This window comes from Papaver somniferum, chromosome 1, assembly GCF_003573695.1.
Source record: "Papaver somniferum cultivar HN1 chromosome 1, ASM357369v1, whole genome shotgun sequence".
Lineage (NCBI taxonomy): Eukaryota > Viridiplantae > Streptophyta > Magnoliopsida > Ranunculales > Papaveraceae > Papaver > Papaver somniferum.
The window spans coordinates 200,219,860-200,244,924 of NC_039358.1; the positions used below are offsets into that span (position 1 = coordinate 200,219,860).

Sequence of the window (25,065 nt, forward strand, 5' to 3'; positions counted from 1 at the left end):
CATTCCAATCACTGAAACATTCTTAGAGGACGTTATGTAGTTGTTACACCATTTCTCGTCAAAGTAATTTTCAAAGTGATTAAAACATATCATGACTTTCTTCACTAGGTAAAGATAAACTTGGTCGAAGCGAAAAGCTTACCAACACATATTTCGAGATATAGATAGGCGAGGTATACTCGGATCGAAATACCAAATGTGTATAATCGTAGTCTATATATATAGCATACGACTTTTTGTCTTAAAGAGTTGGAGATAGAATGGATAGACTTTTGAGTGACAGATAAGTTCAAGTCTCCACATACCTTTTTGTCGAGAAGTTCCACCGGTTCCTTGAGTAGATCTTCGTCTTGTATGATGAATCGTCATGGAGTCCTTGAGATCAACTACATTTACTATCCTAGTCCAAGACTTAGCTATAGTAGACTAGAAATCAAGAATTATAATTTTAATCACTAAAATTGACAAACATGCTTGAGATAACAACGCATGCGAGTTCGACCGAGCAATGCTCTAACATACTCCATAGTCACCAGTTTTAGTTTTATGACAACAATAAGCATCACGGTTAATTTTTACAAAATTTTTGCATTTTGGTATATAGATAGTAGTATTGGTTGAAGTACAGTATTGTTATTAGTAATTCTTGCATAAATATCAAAAAAAATGTAATTTTTTGAGTAGTTTGCAGGGGATGACATGACTTGTTATTGTAGACTGAAGTGTGTCTATCCTTCTTAATTAATAAAGCTATAATTGTCATTCTGATAATAATATAAGTATTATGAATAATGAACCATAGTTAAACTCAGTAATATTGAAGTAAAAACCAATTGTAATGGTTATATTTATAACGTATCACATTAGACCACACAACTTTTGTTAAGTACACATATTGAGATTCATATACCAGCATCGATTTCCCTTTTTTCAGCATTTTCCAGTAACTTAAAGAATAAATTTGAATTGTTTTACGCATTTAAACTAGTTATAACGAGTAATTAATAGTGTCCTTAGTTGTTAGAATTCATTTAGTTATCAGTTTATATTTTGAATTAGTACTCGTCGTAGTTTCTAGGATTTTATATTTGGATAGGTGGGATTTTGGGATATCTTAAGTAATTTTTATTTAGGATTTATGCACTAATTAAGAAGGTATTGTGGATTGAATTCATAACTGCAAGGCTTTTCTGAAAACCCAAACTTCAATGTTGGGTTTGTCTGTGAACCCATTGATTTTTTTTCCATTGTATCTTCTTCATCTCCATGATCTTTCTAGTGTGATCTTATCACATGTTTTGCATCCAAGTACATAAATTTGAATATTTAAGTGAACTAGAGGTTTGTGTGCTTTTCCGTCGTTTATCAATAACCTAAACTAACCTATAATAAAATAAATGATTATGGTTCTCTTTTGATCTTTTTACTTTTTTTGTGCGGAATTTGATTTCACTTATGTCGTTTCTCGTGACTCATACGAGTTAAGTAACTAACTTTGAATTCGAGTTGACACGTGTTGATGAATCCTTTCTTCTAAGTATCGTATTAGTCAACGTTCTTTTACCCATTCTTGACTAAGTTAAGCTGATTCTTTAGCTTAATATTTTAAATATAACTAATTTATTTGTAAAAGGTATAGATTGTAATGTGATCCACATCACGACCTCTAAGTCATACAAGAAGATTTAACACATTTTACCACCTTAATTTTGTTGATTGTAATCGAACTCTTATTAGCATTTATTAGCTAAACTTAGAAATGTATAGTAACTTTTAATTATTTTGATTTTACTAAGGAAATTCAATATTTTACCATAAATATTCGATTCACGGTTCAACATTCAAGTGGATTTCTTAAAACAAAAACGAGTTGCAATTAGATTCACGATTCATATATATCTTGTTCATCATGTAAACAGTCTATCTAGTTTATGACTTTGATTAACTGACTAACACGTGGATTTATTAAAAAAATAATTTAATATCTTCATCAAATATTGCTTTATATTGTTTAGATCAAATAACTGAACTTCTATCAATTATTGTAAGATCCCAACATTTTAATTACTTCTTGGTTACCTTTTTAACATATATAAAAAATAATCAGCTTATTAATGTTTTGTAAATCGCTCAATTAGCATATTTGGGGTGGATGATTAAGAAAACCTGTTAGAGCACTGCTCTCCGTCGAACTCGCAAGCGTTGCTATCTCAAGCTTGTCTATCAAGTTTAGTTGATCAAAACTATATACTTGATTTCTAGTCTACTTATAGTTATGTTTCGGATTATATAGAAGTGTGTAGTTGAGCTTTAGAATTCACAGCGTTCACCAATTGAAGACGAAGATCTACTGAAGAGCTTGGAGGAACTTCATCAACAAAAGGTATCTGGACTGTGGAGACTAAAATTTATCTATAACTCAAAAGTTTATTCTATTATATCTTCTAATGAGACTAAGTCGCATAGCTATATAGACTTTTACATTATACACAATTGAAATTTCGAGCCAAGTGAATTTATCTCGTTTAGCTAAGTTCATCATCTATTTGACGAGTTTAGTTATGGACAATTTATTTGTTGGAAACTAAATATTAAGTCAAGATGATCTTGTGAAAATTAACTTGAACATATTACATGATTTGTGTGAGACAGTCATTTGATGTTAACTTGGGAAGTTTCGAATTGATCGATTAATTACTTGAAAATTACTTGAATCTAGTGGTATGTGTAAGATTACCATTGTTGTATTCTAATTAAGAATGTTTCAATGATTAAATGAGAGTTTTAGAACGACTATCAACGCATGGATATAACACAGTATTGTGTGCTTTTTATATACACTGTGAAGTTCTAGTTCAGGTCCGGAACTCTTGTTTGCGAACTGATTTACATGTGAAAAGGTCCGGAGCTGTTGTTTGCGTACTCTGTTTGCGAAAAGCTAGACAAGGCTAAGTCCGGAACTGTTGTTCGCGTACTCCGTTTGCGAACGACATGACAAGGCCAAAGTCTGAAACTGTTGTTTGCGAACACAGTGGTTAGGTTCTAAAATCGGTAAGTATGATTTTCATACTCATGAAATCGGGTTTGTTTTCGAACTAAAGTCCTTGGAACTTTAATGATATAAGGTGTGCGAAACTTTTTTTGTAAACCGTGGCATTATTCTCATGAATTGGTTCTTGTATAAGTACTTTGCACAACTACAAACCAAACCGAATATGTTTCAATTGTTCATGGATATTTCTATGAGATAATGAACAATTGAACAACTCTCTTGAAACACATTTAAATTCATTTGATTATCTATCAAATGAATCTACTTCCATCACTACAACAACAACTTATTCTTCATATTTTCCATTGATTTAGTTAGTATGCTCAAAATCAACGAAACCCACAAGAACCCACAAAACCCACAAATCTGAATTGTTTCTCACTTCACAAATTCAAACTCATTGTTAGAAATCAAAGCTTTATCATAACCCATATCTCTAAATGAAAACCCATGTATCAGAATAAACCAAGAGGATATTTTGTAACCATAGATCTAGTTGTTTTTCTCTTGAAATCACCAGGGTAATATCAATTTTGTCTTGTTTCATAAATTTGATAAATTTTTAGTATTTTAAACGATTCAATTTCTTTTGATTTTTTATAATTTTTGCAATAAGGTGTTGCCATTTTTGTTTTTCCTCACCAGATCTCTCATCGAGGTTGTAGAATATTTCTTCTCCTAGTGTAAGAAACAAAACCCCTAAATCTAATTGTGAACGTGAAGTATAGATCTTTAACCCTAATTGACAATTTATTTATTTTTTGAGTCTTTTAGGTTATGAGGAATAATATTAACTAGGTTTTCATTTGTTCATTGTTTTATGTTTTTTCCTCAAAAGAATATATTTTAGATTGATTTAAGTCCCCTAATTTTTATTTATTTTGGTGCTGCTGGTTAATTCATTCCTGTCAATGAACAAGTTAAAGCTTCAAATGATTGATTTATTGTTTAGAGTATTTTTAATCAGTCCATTTTATTGAAATGGGTCTTTGATATGAAAGTTTTCTTTTCATATTGCAGAGTGATTAATGAGAAAGGTCTAGACTGCCGAAAGATCTTAGAAGAAGTGTGGTTTGATTATGAATTCTTTTCTTGTTGTCATGTATTTTTTGTTTTGTTGTTATATTGAAAGTGTTGAGGTTATTAATGGTGTATTATACTCTGCAATTTCAATCTAGTCCCGAAGACTAAAATCCAAATTTGTGACTGTATGTTGCCGGAGTTTAGGCAAGTTTGCTTTGTCTTTGTGTTAGAGAAGGCTTTAGATTTAAATTGGGTTTTGTAGCTAATTAAACTTTTGGTTTGCTTGATTTTAATAGTTCATTTGCTTTTCTACTTGATGCAGGTGCTTGGTTTTGAAGATGGAACACCTTAGACATCCAGGAAAAATACGATGCCTATGTTTATTGTACTTCGATTTCTATGAGTTATGTATTGGTCGATTTGTTGCTTTGATTAATGAGGTATAAATTTGATGTTGATGAAGTTATAAGAAACCAATTTTTTTCCTTTTAAATGAAATAGTGTAGAGTATTATTTGGTTTCTTTTTAACTGGCAGCAACAACAGTACACTTTGAGGATAATGATGATGATAAAGAAGTTTGGCATTAACTTGTTGATGTTTGTTAATACAAGTGTACTCTAGCTAGGAATGATGTCTAAAAATCAATGATTTTGGAGTTTTAACTTTGTTTTTGGATTTCTTGTTTCAGATATTTTCGGATCATGTGCTCGTGTGATACTATTTGGTGCTTAATTTATATACCCTCCCGATTACTTTACATACAAACGCTAGATGTTTTAAGTAAAATTATTCGACAGGAAGGTATGTGATTGCATATTTGTTTTTTTAGCATATAAACAAAATGAAAAAATTGTTGTTGTAAAATGATAATAGTCTATTTAATTTTTTTGCGGGCTTAGAGTAAAAGGAGATAAACCAAAATCCAGCCCTTGTCTCAGGTCACAACTAAAAGCAGCCGATTCGCAGTAAGCTGATATGGTGGTGTTTTTTGCTTGTAGATGGAATCTTGAGCACAGTGGAGACTCTAGCTTTAACTGCGATTTGTGGTATAATACAATCATTATTTGGTGGAAACCCTATGCTAGTTCTAGGAGTCGTAGAACCCACTATTATTCCAAGAAAAGATCCGTCTGGAGTTCCACGAAGGCTTTATACTCCTCTTCCACGGAAATCTTCATCGTTATATCATTGGACAATAAGCAAGGTGATTATTTAGATCAACCTACTTGCACAAACTATAATCGTTACTTGTCGTATATGGCTGAAATGTTTTATCGAAACTTCAGGATATGGGAAAAGTCTCACCGGCTTACATTTTTGCTGCCGTTATATCAGCTATAAATAAATGGCCAGTTATGAATTATACAATGAATACTGATTTTAAATAAATGGCCAGTTATGTATCCAGGTTCCATTTCATTGTAATTTGAATTTCATTTTAGTCCCCCTCAAATTTATTTAAGCTCAGTCAGATTCAGTGCATGCATTCAGCCAAATCTGAATCTACTTTTTTATATTAAAATTTATATCTACGACTGATCCACGTGGATGTAATGTCTGGATAGCTAAAATCAGTCGTTGTTCCGCGACCCACGGCTTCCAGCCGTACAAAAATAAAATACTTTATCAGCGACCATATCCGAGACCATTAAAATAGCTCATTTAACTCGTTTCTATGACCTGTTCTGACGGTCGCGAAACTTCTATTTTCCTCTAGTGGTAGAAACTCTTAATTAGTTGTGGGTGAGATCAGCTAAGGGAATTGATAGACGCATTTATGTGTCTAATATATCTCATTTGTATATACTGTTAGTGCCCATTTTTATACTTATTATGGTGTTTTATTTATTTGTAGGTGTTTTTGGAAAAATAATCTTTTGAGGCGAAATTGGTTTAAAATGCGGCGTTTGGAGCTCCGTTGATAGGCACCAGAAGTACCCCAGAAATGCACCGGAAACATCCCAGAAATGTCCTGGAAGAACTCAGAAAAATTACTATTTCCACCCAAAATTACTATTTCCACCCCAATTGCTAAAGGGATACCCGTACATGATTAGGGGGAGGACACTTTTCTTCTCATAATTCAAATTTTGGAAAAAGGCGGGAAAATATTTCTTCTCACTGGCAGTTGGGTCGATCGATTTTTGGAGGGGTTAGAGTTCGATTAAACCTCTGTTTTTCAATGGGTATTTGTGATATGGATAGAGGAAGACATTTTGGGTGTTAGGATCGATCATAATTGGCTGGAATCATCGCAATCAAAAAATCAGGAAGCAGTTCAAGAAATGAATATCATACGATCACATCAAATTTAGACGTGTACTCATGTGTTTGGAGAGTGTTGAATCAATTCTACAGCGTGTAAGATCATGTTTGGAGTGTTTATACATCATTTCAGCGCGTGGAGAGCTAATTAAAGGAAGAAAATATCCAAAAAATATTTTCTCTTTAAGCCGAGTAAAGAGAGAATTATCTTGAGTTATGGCGTGACTAAATGAGGCTGAGGAGTATAAATAGATTGCTGGTATCACAGAGAATGGGTATCAAGAGTTTGGGGTCGAGCCAGAGCCGAGAGGAGCGAGAAATCGGGACTTGCAGGATTGTTCACCTGCTGCTGCTGAAGAAGAAGGAGGAGCTCAAGAACACGAAGAACGGACGGCCAAAGACCGTCGTTCTTCAACAGTTCCAGCAGCAGTGGAGAAGTGTCGCAGTTTAGCTGCAGTTTTCTGGTATCGTTTCTTTCTGGACGTGTTTTGTGAGTCTCAGAACCACTGTTTTATAACTTTTGACTCTTTTAATCATACTTTGAGCATCAAATATATATTTTGAGAACATGATTATTATGATTAGCTAAACCCCAACACTGGGATGATGAAGGAAGCCGTTCTTTACGCATATGATAATTATATTAATTCTTTTTTTGACTACTTGCACTTTTTATTAATCAATTTATGATTTTTCTTAATTGGTTGTGATATCGTATGATGATGTATGCTTGGTCGTAGTGCTTTTGATGCGTCATGCTAGTGATATACAATAAATATTCTAAAAATCTACCTTGGCAAGAATGAGAGTCCTTATGATTTGAGCTATAATTGTTTCGAATAAATATATGAATTGTGTGAATGATTAATGGTGGAATCCTGTGTCCTAGTGTCTCTTGATCCTGTAACAAATATTGTGTATATATTTTTATTTTTAAATCTTTACAAGTCAGAGAAACGAATTCTTATTTACCGCAAAATTAATACTACAACAGGAATCACGTGCGCAGAGTCCTGCTGGGATTCAAGAGGCGTAAGGAATGCGACTGTGCCTTATTCAGTGTAAGACTTGGTTATGGCTCAACTACATTCCAGTCTGAAGTTAACTTGTAGGAGTCTGTAGCGGTTTAATACAGTGTGGTGTTCAAATCTGGACTAGGTCCCGGGGTTATTCTGCATTCGTGGTGTCCTCGTTAAAAAAATTTCTGGTATCTGTATTATTTATTTTCCGCATTATATTTGTTCATATAATTGAAATATCACAGGTTGTGTGTAGTTCAATAACATTTGATAAATCCTACCTTGTTAGTTGGATAGAACTTGATTGATTCTCGGGCATCGGACTTTGGTACCGTCCAAGTTATTCTCATATCAATCAGGATCACAGATTTCTATATGTTCTATATGTTGATCGTATTGAGAAAGAGATAAAGCTCTTTGGTATCTTTCTTGATTGAGTCTCACTTTTAAGTTGGTGATCTCAGAATTATATTGGAGTCTAGTCATACAAATTGCCGAACGAAATACTGGGTGTGGTTTTTTTCACTAGTCCATAGCAGAAACTCCAACCAACGAAGCCTGCGATATCTTTGATTTCTGTAATTGAACCCATATGAAAAAAAATGTGATTTTTTTTAAGAGTTAAAAGGAAAATTTTACATAGAAGGCAAGCGAGTAACGAGCTGCTCCACAAGACGTTTTTGGATTGCAAAACCTATCCTTTTAAAAACAAAGAGTTGTTATACCCCGCGTTTTCAAAACCTTTAATAAAAGAGTTGCTGAATTACTTTGGGAGATAATGTTTGAAAGGATTTAGTTTATAAACCATGCATAACCAATTAGCAAATGCATGTGTTTCTAAAAGATAAGGATAATGGATATAGATTATATGATTCTAGTGTTATAACTTATTTACCGTGCATAACCAATGTACCTTAATATCACAATAACATTTATATGAAGTAACTTTTTTCGCTTTCGTTATTGTTCTTTTTTACTGGAGTTAATTTTGAAGTAAAATATAACTGAGGCTCATCTACATAAGATGCAAAAAGGAAGCGACAGTCAAATTCCTCCTCTTCCACCACCACCACCTTCTCCTAGCTCCTATTTTTGAAGATAATAAATTTGCACAATCTTCTGCGGTTAAACCATCTTCTGTCAATACTTTTTTCAACTCGTCAATTATTTCCTTAATCCAACTGGAATCTCCGGCAGAACCTACAAGAATCGATACCATAAAATTTGTATCTTATTACAATCTTTATTATTCACAACTATCAATTTACCGTTCACATCATATAGATTGATGGATGATCTTCCATCATCAGCCATATATATACAAAGGCGAAACTATGGTTGGTTTTATAGACAATATTTGTTGTTTATAGTATGTTTTCGCATTGATGCTTCCATATAACACATTTGGACTGGTTTCATTGGTTTCGACTGTGAACATTAAAACCTTTGAATATCTCGGTATTAGTTATTGGATGTTGGATAAACAAAAACAATGTAAGAGTAATAATTGCAGAAACAAACTATCAAGAACTGTTAGTAGGTTCAATATAATTTAATTTCACGGAAAGAACAACCAAAAACTATATATAAGTCATTAGGGTTGAGTTATTTAAAATTTTGGGATCTTTCCCATCTTTTTTTTATACTCGCACACATGACAATATATATTTATCTTTTTATCATCTTTTATGGATAGGCTAGCAGAGGAGTTGGAAGAAAAATGAAACAAGAGAAATTTGGAAAAACAATTTGGAGTTCAAGTTGAAGATGAGGAAGATGAAGACCACGATGAAGTAGTGCCACTTAATTAATTAATGTATCTGCTTTCGTTTTAATGAATATGTAGTAGTTATTGTGAATGAAATTGTTCTCGTTTTTTCATTATATTAAAACTTAAACTAGATTTTTCATTACATTAAAACTTAAACTAGTTTTTTCATTACATTAACTTGAACTTGACAACATCCATGAAAATTAATATTAAGCCTAAAATCTCATACGAGTTATTAGAAACTCAAGAATTTGGTAATGCGCTTCGTATTCGAAATCTTTTCGTTTTCATCTTTGCCACTCGTCTCGAGTTCGTATTCCCAATTCAGCATTCGTCTCACCTCTAAGACGATATCGAGTGACAATCCTTTTCATAGCTATAAAATCCAAAAGATCTTTTTTGATAGTCATGAATCGGAAAAACAAAGCAGCACGATACCGATTATGAGGATTACCTGTCTCTATGCAGAAGGCATCATGAATTTTACACAAATAACTCATACTAGGTAAATCGTGCATCCGTCGTTCTTCACCTCCCTTCGGGTAGTATATTACATAGTTTCTACAAAGAGATAAATCTTCATCTTCAGTGAATCTAGGATCATCCATAAATTAACCAGAAAGTAGAGAAGTGTTTGTAGAGAAGTGAAGGTGTGATTTTGAAATGGATGAAGCGAAGGTATATTTATAAAGGAATGTTGGCGAGTGAGTCTAGACCGCTACTTTAAATGACCGTTAAAAAATTTAAACTTAAACTGTTTCAAAATAAGACAATGGAACAACAATGAAACTTAAACAATTTCAAAAAAAATAAAAAAAATAAAATAACAAATGAAACAACACTACTCAATTCGTCCTCCATCTCTTCCAAACTCAGCCTACATATTCGCTTTGAGATCTTCCCTTAACCTGTTATACAGAGTTTTGTTCTCAATATGACTGGTCATTTGCGCATAGTTCCTTGCAGGTAATCATCTTGCTGGTATAATATCAAGCCTTAATTCTTCATCTTGATGTTAGTCCAATTCTTATTACGATGAGTTTCCCGGATTACCATGTTATGCATAATGATGCAAGTCAACATAGTCTTATGCATTTCACGAACACTTAGACCACGATAAGGCCCACAAATTATTGCGAACTTTCGCTTCAGAATTCAAAAAGCCCGTTCCACATCCTTTCTCAGATTCATTTGTCTACTATTGAAATATGAGTATAAAGGACCCATTTCACCGGCAGGTGGCTGACGGTAACATTGAACTAAAATTGACCATTTTGGATAAATTCCATCTGCAAGATAATAATCGTGAGTGTACTGATTCCCGTTGATACTGAAATTTACCCAAGGAGAAATTCCATACTTTAAATCTTCAAACAAAGGTGATTTGTGTAAAATATTTATATCGTTTTGAGATCCCGGGAGACCAAAAAAAGCGTGCCATATCCAACAATCATAAGAAGCAGCAGCCTCAAGGATAACCGTTGGTTTTGCATAATGACCCTTATACTGACCGACCCAATAGGTAGGGCACCCTGTAATACCCAATGCATGCCGTCAAGACTACCCAGCATTCCAGGAAATCCCCTTTCTTGATTTTGCTTTAATATTTCTCTAACATCTGCGTCAATTGTTTTTCGTAAATAGGTTGGACCAAAATGATTAATCATTGTTTTGCAAAACAACGAAAGATACTTGTATGCGGTTGTTTTGCCAATGCGAAGGTAGTCATCATTATAATCTGGAGGTCTGCCGTATCCTAGAATCCTTAAGGCTGAAGTAAGCTTTTGTTCATGGCTATGACCCCTAATATTCAGTGCATCATAATGATAATTAAATTGGGGTTCTACCTGACAAAGCTCACCAGTAATCTTTAGCACCAAATGTCGGGACATGCAGAATCGGCCTTGAAAATTTTCATCAGAGAACACACAGTCGGGAAGAAAATAATCGTGCATCAGCTTCTCGTGCCATTCATACCGATCCCGGTACGTATATCTTCTTGTGAACACTTCTTTTGGCTCTGGAGCTCTAGGTATTTGCCCCGATGAATATAGCTGCAACAAGTTGTTCGTTAGATATTTATCTTCATCTGACTCATCATCATTTTGTTTCAACGCCTGAACTAATATTCGTTGTTGTTCTTCAAATCAATCCATATAAATATACACTTCTTCGAATCTTCGTCAGAAGAATTCATTGAATTGAAAATAAAAATTAAACAAATGATTAAAGATACAAAAGAGTAAGATGATAAAATTAATGAGAAAATGAGGTGTGATTACATTGGATTGAGTAGGATGAATTTATAGGGAGACATGGGGGTGGGGGATAGCCGTTACTTCATAAGCGACGATTACATGACCGACTGGTCTTATAAAGACCTGTAGCAGTGGAGATTCCACCACTGGCTGTCTTCATAAAATCTGTCGGTCTAGTCTTAACCGTTCGGTAGAGACTCGATCGCTTAATGTTTTACCATAATGGCGCGGCCAGTTTATCAGGCCAGCTGCCATGGCAAATGGAGGGTTTAGCCAAACCCCATAGAAACCGGCGTAAGGGAAGGATATCCTAATTAAACCATGGACCCTGAACGGTGCCCAAAAAGTTGTTCATAAAAAACTGGGGCGGCCTCGTGAATTAAAGTAAACCCCCCCTTCTCTCTCTCATCATCTCTTTTCTTCATCGAAGAACTCTTCTTCTTCTTCGTCCTCGCCGTTACAGAAAACCCTATATTTCCTCTCAAATGTTTCAAACCCTGAAAGGAACCCCTTAGTTCCTTCATCTAGAATCTCTCTCTTTTTATTCAAAAACCTCAACAATGGCAGGAGGAGGAGTTACCTCAAGAGAACAGATAATTTCTTTGCTAAAAAACCAAGAAGATTTAGCTGTTAAACAAGCTAAAGATATTCTTTGTTCTATTGAACCTTCTTCGCTGGTTGCTGATCTTTTTCCTTACATTGTTGAACTTCAGGGTTCTAATGAAGTTTTGGTTCGGAAAATTTTGTTAGAGTAAGTGTGGAAGTTTCAAATTCTTTTTCAATATTTGTAGGTTTTGAAGTGAAATTGATTGAATTAGTGTTTGATTCCTTTGTTTTTGCATGTTGTTGTTAGATTTTGTTTTTGATTTAACCTAATTGTTACATTACATTGTGTAGAATTAGGGTTCCCCCAATTTGGGGGGTTTGGGTTCTAATTAGTTTAGGGCACCCACTAATATTACTCCTACCTACTGATATTTTTCTTTATTTTGATTCTTATGGGGTTGTGTGTGGTGCCAGGTTTATGGAAGAGCTTGGGTTGAAGGTGATGGATCAATCATCTGTATTCATGCCCGTCTTTTTGGCATTATTGAAAGATGGTGCTTCATCTGTTGTACGGCAGTCTATTGTTAGTGGGACAAACTTCTATTGTGGCGTTCTAAAAGAGATGGCACTACAGGTTTGTATTGTGGATTGTATCTTCCCCCTTTTTTTGTGAAACTTTATTTGTTCATGTCTGAGTTTGATATTGGAGGTTATTACTAGTTTTAATTGCATTTTAGTACAAGATGTAACGGAGAGGTATAGTATCATTGTACCTAAAATTTACCATTTAGTGAACATGGCGTGGCTTAAGGTTCAGTTATCACGAGTTTGCAATATATGATTTTATAAACCTATTTGTCCACTAACACGGGCACTCATTAAGAAGTGTATAAACTGTACTAGAAGTTATGCATATATATGGATCCATTATAGAGCTTGTCTACTTCAAAATTTTGGAAACGGAATTGTTATCCCTATGCATCTTTCTTAGCTAGCTTTATTACATTGCTGTTCTTGGTTTAGATCTTAGCAAGCTTTATTACATTGCTGTTCTTGGTTTAGATATATTTGTATCTAGGCCCGAGTTTTAATACTTATGGTTTTCGCAAAACCACAGTATCGTCAATCTGGTAAGGTGGAGAGATGGCTTGAAGAGCTGTGGAGTTGGATGGTGGAGTTCAAGAATGCAATCTGTGGAATTGCTTTGGAGGTAGGCATTATCAGAAGATATACAAATCCCTTCCACCAGAAGAATACTTAATGGATGTGTTTTAGTTATGCAGACACCGCGAATATGTTTAATGCTCACACTTGTTGACTTGGCTGATTTGCAGGCTGGTCCTATCTCAACAAAGTTGCTTGCGATAAAGTTTTTGGAAATGAATGTTCTACATTTCACGTCTGACGCCAATGATGATGAGACATCCTCTAATGAAGGTATATCATCCTGCGTGTTCTTGTTGTGTGTTTTGTAGTTGATTTATGGTGATTGCTTACTTGAAGTTCCTTAGAGTTTCTGAGACGGTCATTTTTCTTCTACAGTGAAGGGTCAAAATTTGAATATCACATGGGTGGTTGGAGGTCAACCAATGTTGGATCCAGGCTTTCTCACTTTGGAAGCAAACAGGAGTCTTGGATATTTACTGGATATGTTGCGGTCAGCAAAGACACTCCCTGGTTGTGTGACAATTACCGTTATCAGTTGGTGAGCCCACCTTCATCCTTTGCATGTTTATTTGTAGCCAATGGATGATTTGGCTGGCTGGTTTGGAGGTTCGTATGGATTAGTATTTATAATATTCTGCTAGAAGCTTAAGGTCCGAGCAACTAAAACTATTATTAGGGAATTAGTAGTCACTTGAAACCAAGGTTGGAATAGTAGTCACTCGAAACCAAGGTTGACTTTACACGAATAGTACACTTTGACTCTATAGAATAAGGTGTGGCCTTTAACGACTTGCTTTCCTTAAAAACTAAATACATAGAAGGAATTAACCGCTTCCCGTGTTTCCTTCGTGATGAATTGGTTTGGTGTTAGATTTCTGGCTTCATTTTTCTACTCTCCAATCTTTCGTTTTAGATTCATAGAAGTGCAGCTGTTATATTCTGTTTTTTTTGTTTGTCGTGTTACCATTATGAAACATGTTTTCATCTGATTAGTAACTTTTAACTACTCATAATGTTCGAACCCCTAACTTTCTATTCATGCATATGCATTTGCTACTGTGTTGTCTTCCCGACTTTACAATATTAAAAGTTCGGTTGGATTTCTCGAGCTGGTAAGAGGTTCTAATTCATCTGTCTCCTAGGAATTTATATTATTCGGGTTGCTAAGTAATCAACTTGTGGAGTTAAACAGTGTGGGGTTGGTGATTACCAAATATGGATTTGTGGTTGACATCACTGGTGCATCAGTGGATTAAATAGTTAGAGATAACCAGGGTAGGCAGTATAAAACTTGACCTTGATTGTGTCAATGCTAGCACATTGACCAGTTATGGTAAATGAGAATTGTCGGATGATCTTGTACATCCTTTCTCTTAAACAATTATTGCTATTTCTTTTCTTTTTTTGGCCAAGTTGCCATTTTATGGATTTTTTTTTATGTTTAAACTGTTTCAGAATCATACCCGTCACTGGGACCTTTTCCTAATTGCAACTGTTGTTTCAAGTTGTAATATTTTGTTGATTTACACTTAGCATGGTATATTAATATACAGATAGATCTAGAAAAAATCACCCAACTGTTTTTTGTTTGGGTTGCGGTTGATATATATATGTATATATCTTCATCTTCAATTTCACCTTCGCTTTCGAGTTATGGCTCGTATAGCTTCAGGCCTGTTGGCATCTAAGTTTGTTCTTTTGTCTCTCTTCTAGTTGCCACTGTACTTGGTAGGCTTAAAAACATGCTGTTGGTACATTGGGGTTGGCATGCGGCAGACCTAGTTAGTAAGTTCGCACATTTTGAATATTTTGAATCAAAAGCATTGCTGAACAAGTCTCGACTGGCCTAAAAGCCATTTTCGTCGGACAAGTTGCGACTACTTGCGAACTGTGCGTTCCCCGATGTACATTTAGTATGCGCAATTATGCCGAACTAAGAAGATAATGGCGAATTTATAATGCCTTTCGAAAATTTTCCTTATCCGGTTTAATTTTCCCTTATCCTAATTTACATTTTACTTAATTGATGAGTAAGAAATTCTAACACAATATTAGGGTTGTAAATAATACTGGTAAATTAGGGCTGTAAATACTGTTACAAGCCGCCTTGCCTGATTAGCTTAAAAAGTTGAGTTGGACATTCCTTAAAATTTAATAGCATGGCCTGGTATCTTCCCAAAGAGTGGTACCCCTTTAAAAGTTTTAGTTTATGTTACGTGTTTTGGTTATATTTTGGACTAAAATTTTGATTATTTCTTCCGTTTAGAAGATTAATTACATAAGGTTGTTTTAAACAAATTTCCAAATTGCAATATTGTTTTAAACAGATCTCCGAATTCGTAATCGATACAGAACTTTACAAGTACAAAAAGCTTCGAGCGTGTTTGGCCTGCCTAGCCTGACGGGCTTTTCGAATAGCCGAATATGAAGCCCGTCTAGCCTGGCCTAGATTAAAAAAGAACGATTTTTTGGGGACCATGGTTTTATTCTGGGTAAAGGCATTAGAAATAATTTTAGATCACCCCATATCTAGTTATTTATTTAATATCTAATCTACCGTCTTAATTAATTTTAGGTTATGATTAGTGAATGATTTAGTTAAAAACAATTAGTGAGATTAAATTAAAAGATGAGTTTATTATTAGTTGAGTAGAATTATTGAGAGAGTAGAGTTAGAGAAGATGAAGGAGAAAAACATGGAAAATAGTTTTTTTTTTTTCCAATTCACTAAGTTTGAGTATTCAAATGATGAAAACTCATCTGATTCTTCATCTCCATCCTCTCGTAGAATATTTGTTAATCTTCAAAATGATCCGGATTTGAACTGGATTTTGAACAGTTCGGTTACTTTATATGAAAAACAAGTAACCGAACTCATCTGAAGCTGTAGTTCGGTTGCCCCATGAGATGAACAAGTAACTGAACTCATCTGAAAGTGTAGTTCGGTTACTTGTTCCAAACACGCAGGTTACCGAACTCTCAAATAATAGAATTTCCAGGAGTTGCAGCGTTATGTTCGGTTGGTTCTCAAGTAACCGAACTTTAGTGTACAAAGTTCGGTTGGTTCGCAAACTGCATGCACTTTTGATCTAACCGAACTTTACGTAATATAAGAGTATATAAGTTTACAAAGTTCGGTTCTTTCGCAAACTTGAACCTAACAGCTAACCAACCGAAGTCTGAGTTCGGTTTCCGCGATAAAACTGTGAAGTTACCGAACTTAACAAACAAAAAAAATGTGAAGTTCCAGCGTCTATTGGCTAAGTTCGGTTACTTTGTAGTTTTAAAAGTTTTGTGAACAAACCAACTCTATTGGCTAAGTTCGGTTATTTTGGAACTCAACATAGTGGCCACAACAACACAGTTCGGTTAGACTGGATTTGTTTTTTTTTCGGTTCTAAGGGTGGAGTTCGGTTACTTTGTAGTTTTAAAATTTTTTGCGAAACAACCGAACAGAGAGTTCGGTGACTTAGTTTTAAATCCAATAGAACCGAACTGTTCTTCGTGTTCTTCATATTCAAGAAGTTCGGTTAGTAAACTAGGGTTTTTTGGAAAATCGGCCTAACCGAACATGGCTCTGTAACTCCTATTAAAACCCTATTTTGATGATTTCTATTCGATTGAAGCAATCAAAATCAAATTAAAGTGAAGAGTTTGTTGGAAAATATTATGTAACCGAACTTAATTGTGATTGCATTGATGTTGTTACATTTCTTAAATAGGCGGTGGCGGTGGTGGTGGGTGGAGGTGATGGTGGTAATCGGTGGTTGGTGGTAATCGGCGGTGGTGGTGGTAATCGGTGGTGATGGTGGTGGTGGTAATCGGTGGTTGGTGGCGGTGATAATCGGCGGTGGTGGTGGGAGGAGGTGGTGGTTATATATATAGATGGTTATTAGGTTGGTTTTAAATTAAATTAGGTTAAGGGTAGGTTAGTCATTTCAATGTTTTAGGACACCCTTATCACTACAGGGAAGGTGGCCTAATAAAATCATGGTCCCCTCAAAAAAATCATAGTCCCTAGAAAACCATTCTTAAAATATGGACGGCACCGCTTGGCCCAATTTACTCCCTTGCCCTTAGGAGCTAAAGTCTATCACAACCCGCTACGGGTTGCCTAGCCTGGTTGGCTTTAATGGGCGCGCTCGGGCTTTCCTTAAAACTTAATATCCTCGTCTGGTGCCCAGTTTAATTATTTTAAGAGTTAGTTTTACGTTGAAGTTAATTATTTTGGTTTTATTTTAGATTGAAATTTTTATTTTCATTTATGTTCTACATTTTGAAGATTAATTGATTTAAACTATAATTTATTCAATCTCCAAATCTCGATGATGAACTAAATCGGTTATTACATGACTTTATAAGTACTAAAAGCCCGCAACCTGTTTGGCCTGCCTGGCCTTGTCTTCACTTGGCCTGACAGACTTTTTGGGTAGGTGAATATGAAACTGTCTAGCCTGGCCTGGATAAAAAAAAACTCGAAATACTCGGTCTTCCTGTTCCCGTTGGAGCTAAAGCCTGTTACTACCGGTTAAGATGCCCTGGCTTGGTTAGCTTAAGTAGGCAGGCTCAGAGTTTTCCTAAAATTTAATAATCATCTGGATCTGGCTTATTATATTTGGATCTTACTCATTACGTCTGAATCAGAAATTATTAATTGGTAGCGTCATAAATTTTTTTTAAATCTTGTCGGATACGTGCCCAATGAGTTAGATTCAAAATGATACCGACTCAAATAGCCTCGAATCAGATCTATGAGCGAGTCAGAAATAGAACAAATGAAAAAAAAGTGTTTGACTCGCACCATGTCAGATGTGGAGTCAAATTCAGATTGCGAGTCACGCCCAAACAAAACGAGGTGGTAGTCTTATTTCAACATTATCCAAAATATACAGGCTCAGAGTAGGCAGGCTCGAAGTTTAAGTAGGCGGGCTCGGAGTTTCCTAAAATTTTTATAGTCATCTGGATCTGCCTTATTATATTTGGATCTTATTCATTACGTCTGAATCAGAAATTATTAATTGGTAGCGTCATAAAAAACTTTTTAATCCTGTCGGATACGTGCCCAATGAGTTAGATTCAAAATGATACCGACTCAAATAGCATCGAATCAGATCTATGAGCGAGTCAGAAATAGAACAAATGAAAACAAAGCGTTTGACTCGCACCAAGTCAGACGTTGAGTCAAATTCAGATTGCGAGTCAGGCCCAAACAAAACGAGGTGGTAGTCTTATTTCAACATTATCCAAAATATACGGTACATTTCTGCTTAACAATGGCCAAAAGAATCAGCATCCTCAATGATAGTAGTAGCTTCTGTGAATGGTGGAGGCTTTTTTGTGTGCAAGTGCTTTTGCAGTGGTCAGGGGCACAAAAGTATACGTAAGAATGGTTTGAAACTTACATGCGAGTCTCCCAGACTTGAAACATATGCAGAACTAAAGAAAACTCTGCCGCCAGATTCGCTGCCCAACTTTAATCACTTCCAGGGCTGGATAGTTCAAAATCCTTTCTACAGTGTGGAAAATTTCTTCTTATACAAACAGACGTTACCTTGGAGTTTCTGAAATGAGATCCCTGTAGTATTTTTATTTGACATTTGGAAATGCAACTAATTAAGATATTTTCCCAACTAGTCTAGACAGTTGATGAATCATCAGATATCTATTCAATACATTTCCAATTTAACTCATTGATGGGAGAAAACTCATCGAGAAAGTTCTCGCCTTTTGTTGTATTTTCTTCTGTTGGAACCATGTGCAAGTCCTCCCTGTTACTTCATCCTGGAAAAGCAATTGAATATCTGGAAGTTACAGGGTTTCCATTGTCTGAAGTATGATTACCTAAAAGGAGTGTGTCTATTTACTGTGCAGTTCTGCGGGTCATGTTATGCTAGAAAAGTAGAAATAAATACGTATGTGGATGTTGAACTGGTCATTACTTGTCTGCTTACCAATGAAACATAAAGTTTGTCTAGACTGGTTAACACTGACAAATCAGTAGACTACCAAACCAAATTCATTTTACTCCTACCACATATGTAGATGCAACCACTATTTCCCAATGGAAAACGCTGAACCATTTCATTTGTTAGGGTTCAGTTAGTTGATCTAAAGGAAGACTCAGACTTCATCTGGTCTAGCTGGATATATAGGTTTGTCAGGTCATGGGGTAGGACTGCGTTCTCTGTCTGATTCTGTTAGCATTTAGAAAATTGCCTTAACATATGTGTTTGAGACCAAGGCTGATGGTGTTACAGTCGTTATTACCTGTGTAAGGTCACAATTTTTGACTTCAAATTCCCATTGGGGTTAATCTGCGTTACAGAAATTGCTTGTACCTTCTATTGAATTTACTATGTTTGTTTTGCCTGCATTCCTATTTGGAATGCCATTTTAATAATTTGTTTGTCTTTAGGTGCATGAGTATCTATCCTTTATTTTGTATCCATGCTGAACTTTGAGTAACTTGTTTTGGTTGAGTAACTTGTTTGTCTTTAGGTGCATGAGTATGTATCCTTCATTTGTTTGTCGATGCTGAACTTTGTTAAAAATGATTTTTATTCCTTACAGTATGTTGTGATGCTGTAAAGGCTACTACTATACTGCATGTCTTTGTGAAAATCTGTCTAGTGGCCTGACATGACCTTTCTGCTTGACAGTCTCGCTGCTATCGCAAGGAAACGGCCAATGCATTACACTAGAATTCTTTCAGCATTACTTGGATTTGATCCAAACTTCGAGACACCTAGGAGTCATGCTGCGAGTATCAAGTACTCTTTAAGGATTGCCTTCCTGGGTTTCTTAAAGTGTACCCACCGCTGCATTGTAGAGGTAATACTTTTCAGTACATTCTGTTCAATTTTCCAGTGATGAGTGTTTCTTGCTTCCAAGTTTTCCCTTACACTTTACCTTCCATGAAACTGTGAATGTCTGTGACACAAAATGGCCATTTATGTGGCAGTCGCGGGATATATTGGTTAAGGCTGCTCATCAAGTTATTAGGGAAGTCGATAATAAAATAGTAAAGAATACTGAACGTGCTTCACGGGTTGTTCGATTTAACAAGGTAACTAACCTCGCTAGTAGCTATTGCACTTTCTCGTGGAGCTTATTGCTCATGACATTATATCGATCTATGTTCTTTTCTTTTTCTTGTTCAAACACCCTAATGCTTAGGATTGGCTTACGTTTTGATGGTCAGGAGCATCAAAAATCAAACCCTTTCTTACCCGTTGCTGGTGAATTGAATAAGAAAAGGTCCATGCTTCAAGATGTTGACAGCAAGGGCAATTATGACGAACCACCAGCAAAAAGGACTCGTTGTCTTCCCGTGGAAAATGCTGAAAAATATTCTGGGGATGATGAGGTTCGTTTAATGCAAAATGAGTCGACTCCTGTTGAACAAATGATTGCCATGATTGCTTCCCTGTTGGCAGAAGGAGAAAGGGGCCCTGAGTCACTAGAAATTCTCATCTCCAGAATCCAGCCTGACTTGATGGCCGACATTGTTATAGCTATTATGAAACACTTACCTAAGAACTCACCACCATTGTCAAGTAGATTAGGGAACATGCCAGTGCCGTCTTCACTGTCAGGTCCTTCTTTTACAGCCTCCCAAGTTAAAGTATCAAATGTTCCAACAACTACTTATCAGCAGTCTCCCGTCTTCCAGTCACAAGCTGTAACTCCTTTTTCTTCCGCAAAAGCAATGGGTGCACCTTCTGCTGATTTGAAATCGGCTTCCGCTCTTTCTGTAGACCTTGAACGTGATCCAAGAAGGGTAATTTAACCTTTAAACCCGAATCTCAATTTTACTACAATCTTATTGTTCAACAACTTATGTTCCTGAATTTTGAGCTGTTTTTTCCGAAGTAATAATTATTCTAGTTTATTCAGGATCCGAGGCGTCTACCAGCATCTGCAGCAGCAGTACAACCGCTGCCTGCGAAGGAGATCTCCCGGTTTGCCTTTGATGCTTTAATGTCTGTGGATAGTCCTGTCTCAGTTCAGGTGTCACCAAAGGTTGATCCATCTGCAGAGGTTTACAATTCAACTTTAGATGTTCCACCTTCTGAACTCATCATGGATCTGGAACCTGTATTGTCTCTGGAGCAATCAGATTTTGCTGTAGTGGAACCGGAGTTGCAGAATTCTAATGTGATTGATCTTGATCAGAATTCTCCAGTTATACCAGGCACATCTGCACCTGATGAGACATTTCATGAGTTACCACCTGTCCCATCATATATTGAGTTGACGGGAGAAGAGCAAAACCATTTGAGTGAGTTGGCAGTTGGGCGTCTTATTGAATCAAGCAGACAGATACATGCAACAGGCTGTAGTCAGACATGCATGGAATTACTTGCCCGTTTAGTTTTGCAGGTAGTGATGAAATGTACATTATTTTTGTGTCAAATTTGTTTGCTTGAAGTGAAATTAGTCACTGTGGATTGCTGTGTTATTGAAATATTTCTTTACAGTCACTTCATATGATAAATGGGGAAGAAACTTCACATCTTTTGTAATGCGAGTCTTCTTTCTGTGGGCAGACTGCTGCTGATCAATATATTGTTTCGATAGTGCAAAAGCATATAATTTCGGATTATGAAGACCAGCAGGTGCGCACATCTTGCAGTTAGTAGTTAAGGCCTTTTAAGCCTTACATATTCAAGAACTTGACAACCTTTTAAGTCCTCTTATTCATTCTGGCATCTTCCTCAATCATTAGGGACATGAGCTTGCAATGCATGTACTCTATCACCTGCACAGTGTGGTGAACTCCTGCAATGAGTTCTCGTCATTTGCTGAGAGTATATATGAGAAGGTTCTTCTGTCAGTGGTAAGTTTCTCCAGAAGTTTATCTTTTTTGTTGTAGTTGTTATGTTACTTTGAAAGCCCTTACAGTCTTTTTATGTAGGCCAAATCTCTGCAAGATACTTTGCCAGCTTCAGACAAGTCCTTTAGCAGATTTCTTGGTGAAGTTCCTCTTTTGCCTGATTCTGCATTGAAGCTGCTGGAAGACCTTTGTCGGTTTGACAACCTTGGGAAAGATGTCCGTGATGGTGAGCATGTCACTCAGAGCCTTGGTGCTGATGGAGCTTTCAACGTACTCTCTCTCTCTCTCCCTCCCTCCCTACCACCCTCTAAAACCACTTATTTGTTTTTCGCTTATGGTTCTCTATTTCAATTGCAGTGCTCTGTTCATCCACAGTACGACGTGCGTGCAAAGGCTATCCATCTGGTAAGCAAGCCGACTTTTGTATATTACTGATAAGTTGTTGTGTGGTCTTAGTTTTTCTCTTTCTTATTTCCTTTAGATCCAACCAAGTGGAAAGATATTAAGTAGAAAACGAGCATCGCTCTAATGTTTTTGTTTATTGTTTGTAAGGTTGCAAACAAATTCTACCAGCTTAGTTATGCATCAGATACAGAGCCGTCACAAGTTGGTTCCACGAATCCTGAAGAAAATGTAAGCTCATCCTGTTCTGAAGGTCTTTTTGGTTTATCCACTAGAGTGTAGATATTTCAGGACTTGGGAGCCAAATGTTACTACATATCTTGATTTTTAATTTACTGCAAAATACTATCTTTTGTTCTTTTATCTTATCTGAAGTATTCTAATATTCCTGCACCTTCTTTCTAGATGGAGATGGAAGATCTCCATCTCTTGCGGTCCCATGGTACTACTATCGTAGGCAAGCATATCCCATCGTTGTGTGTATATATGGCTGCAGACGGAAGAGAAGCGAGCAAGGTAATGGATGTGAATGGCAGAATGAAGGTTATAAAAGAGGCATATACTAGCAAAACAGAAATTTTGTGGGACAGAGTTCTTTTAGGGGGTGCTGGAGATTCAAGTTGGCTTGCAGATATTATTGAAGAATTGAAAAATGTGGTGAGTCTTCAATTTGGGTTTAAATTTCTTTTTCTTTTCTTTATGTTTGGCTTATATATTTTTGCCCTTTAATTCGAGTTCAATGTTTCTTTCTTTCTTTTTGCAGCCAGCAGATTATGGGTGGACTGCAAAAGATTGTGCGGATTATGCTCACTTCATAATGAAAGGCTATTATCTGAAAGATAGTAATTATGAGAAATTGACATGTCACTTTCTTTTTGCATCTTATATAGATGAAGCGGAGTTATATTTTGCATCAAGAGATGAGGTTCAAAAAATAGTAGATAATGTGAAGTGTATTGGAACTGGAGGTAAACATGCTCGTAAGTACCTGAAACGCCGGTTAGGCCATCAAACATTTGCAGCACATGTGAATGACTTGATATCGGCGGTAGAGTATGCTTCTGAACATGATCCATATACAGGGGATCGAGTCACAGGTTAGTTTCAATTTTGGACCTTTTAATTTGGTATTTTACTAATAGTTTCAACTGTATGACTTTTGATTGAGATGGTTTTAATAAGAATTACAACTTGTGACTTTTACAGTTCATCGTGTATCCCGTGATCATGGGGTGAATGAGCAAGACATCCAACGTAGTGATATCCACCTTGTTCGTCAAGTGGATGAGCCAGACATCCAAAGAGAAGTCAGTGAAGATACCATGATACATATTCTTACAAGGAAAGTGAGGAAGATTGAGCGTAGGGAAGCAGCTAATCGTAGGGAAGCAAACCAAAATTGAAGAATTGCTTCTCTCTCGAATAGTTTCCTGGATGACGCGACAAACCTGTTGGGTCCTCTATCATTAGATTGTGTTGCTATGTAATGAGCAACCAACAAAGTTTTGTTGAAAGAAACAAAAAGGGTAGCCAGTGTTTTCAGTAATTTACGCAGGTTGGTTTAGTTACATATTTTGGAAAATGGATACTAGTCTATTTAAAAGAACCAGAGAATAACACCGGATGTCAAACGCTACACACCACGATGATCATTTTATATTCTATTCTTAGTTTTGTTTCAGGAGTTCCTTTTTATTTTATATTTCTTCTAGTGTTTATCGGACTGTGGACAGGAGTCCCTCGGTGATTTCTTTTTTTGGTTAAATCCGAATTTATTAACGAAACAAAAATTATTACATAGCAAAGGGTGCTAGCTAGCCAAGCGCCCAAAAGAAAAACCACAAATACTCAAAAGCGTCATTTGTAACCAAAGATGCATAAAGAACAAATAAAAAGCGAAATCACTCATCGATGAAGCAAAAGCATTACGAGCGGTAAATCTAAGGCCGGATGCGCAACATTGCGCCAAATAAGATTAGCTTCACAAAACAAAGGCCCTGGGCGACCAAGTAAAATCTTAGCAGAATGCACCGAAAAGATCCCCTTCTGATCTGGTGTCCAAATATTGATATCTTGCAAGCCACTTGGCCTTGGCAGCATAGCCACATCCATCCCAGCCGCTTCCATATGTTCACACATAGTAGCTGGTATTACCCAATTGCCATTAATAACTAAATGCGAAACCAGAGAAGAAAATTCCTTTCTCCTAGTCATTGGAATACCGAAAAGAGAAGCTATAGATTGTTGTTCATTCCAATTATCAAAATACACAGACGTATTCTGACCATCACCTATTAGACGCCTAATATGTTGTTCCACTTCAATGTATATCTACCTAATGCCCGGCATTATGGAGGATTTGAGATTGTAGTAGATTAATTCTCCATTAACCTTGAAAAATTTTGCCCGCAAGAAACACGCCCACTTCTTATCAGAATTCTTGATATACCATCACAGCTTCATTAGCATGGCTTTATTGACCTCTTTCATTCAGTCGGTGATTTCAGTGACAACTGACGTCTTGTTCTTACAAACTCCATCGATTTTGCATCATTTTTTTTTTCTATTGAGAGGTTTTAATGCTTGGTGGAAATTAAGTGTTTCTCCCTTTTCCACTCTTTCTTGTGAAAACTATTCTTAAGCCCATTTTTCGGTTTCTTTTTCATCCAAAAACCTATGGGCGTGAAATCTAAGAGCATCTCCAACAGTGGGTGTTAAAAATTG

At 36.1% G+C, this 25,065-nt stretch overlaps 1 protein-coding gene across 1 annotated transcript; it reads left to right on the top strand.

Moving 5' to 3' along the window:
• Window positions 1-11,767: 11,767 nt before the first annotated feature.
• Window positions 11,768-24,022, top strand: LOC113311935. Its single transcript, XM_026560719.1, has 17 exons — window positions 11,768-12,141; window positions 12,411-12,570; window positions 13,054-13,146; window positions 13,271-13,373; window positions 13,479-13,641; window positions 19,763-19,934; window positions 20,065-20,169; window positions 20,305-20,883; window positions 21,000-21,485; window positions 21,653-21,721; window positions 21,832-21,942; window positions 22,021-22,209; window positions 22,297-22,344; window positions 22,492-22,572; window positions 22,747-22,998; window positions 23,105-23,438; window positions 23,548-24,022. Exons 1-17 carry the CDS (start codon window positions 11,951-11,953, stop codon window positions 23,742-23,744), a joined length of 3,333 nt encoding a protein of 1,110 aa, XP_026416504.1. The 5' UTR covers window positions 11,768-11,950; the 3' UTR covers window positions 23,745-24,022.
• The last annotated feature ends 1,043 nt before the right edge of the window (window positions 24,023-25,065 follow it).

What these genes read in the sequence shown, in the direction of transcription:
- LOC113311935 (XM_026560719.1), top strand. Translation starts at nt 11,951, where the DNA reads ATGGCAGGAGGAGGAGTTACCTCAAGAGAACAGATAATTTCTTTGCTA. An exon ending in AGAAGGTTCTTCTGTCAGTG is followed by an intron (nt 21,943 to 22,020) that starts GTAAGTTTCTCC and finishes CTTTTTATGTAG; the next exon opens with GCCAAATCTCTGCAAGATAC. An exon ending in GTGCTGATGGAGCTTTCAAC is followed by an intron (nt 22,210 to 22,296) that starts GTACTCTCTCTC and finishes TTTCAATTGCAG; the next exon opens with TGCTCTGTTCATCCACAGTA.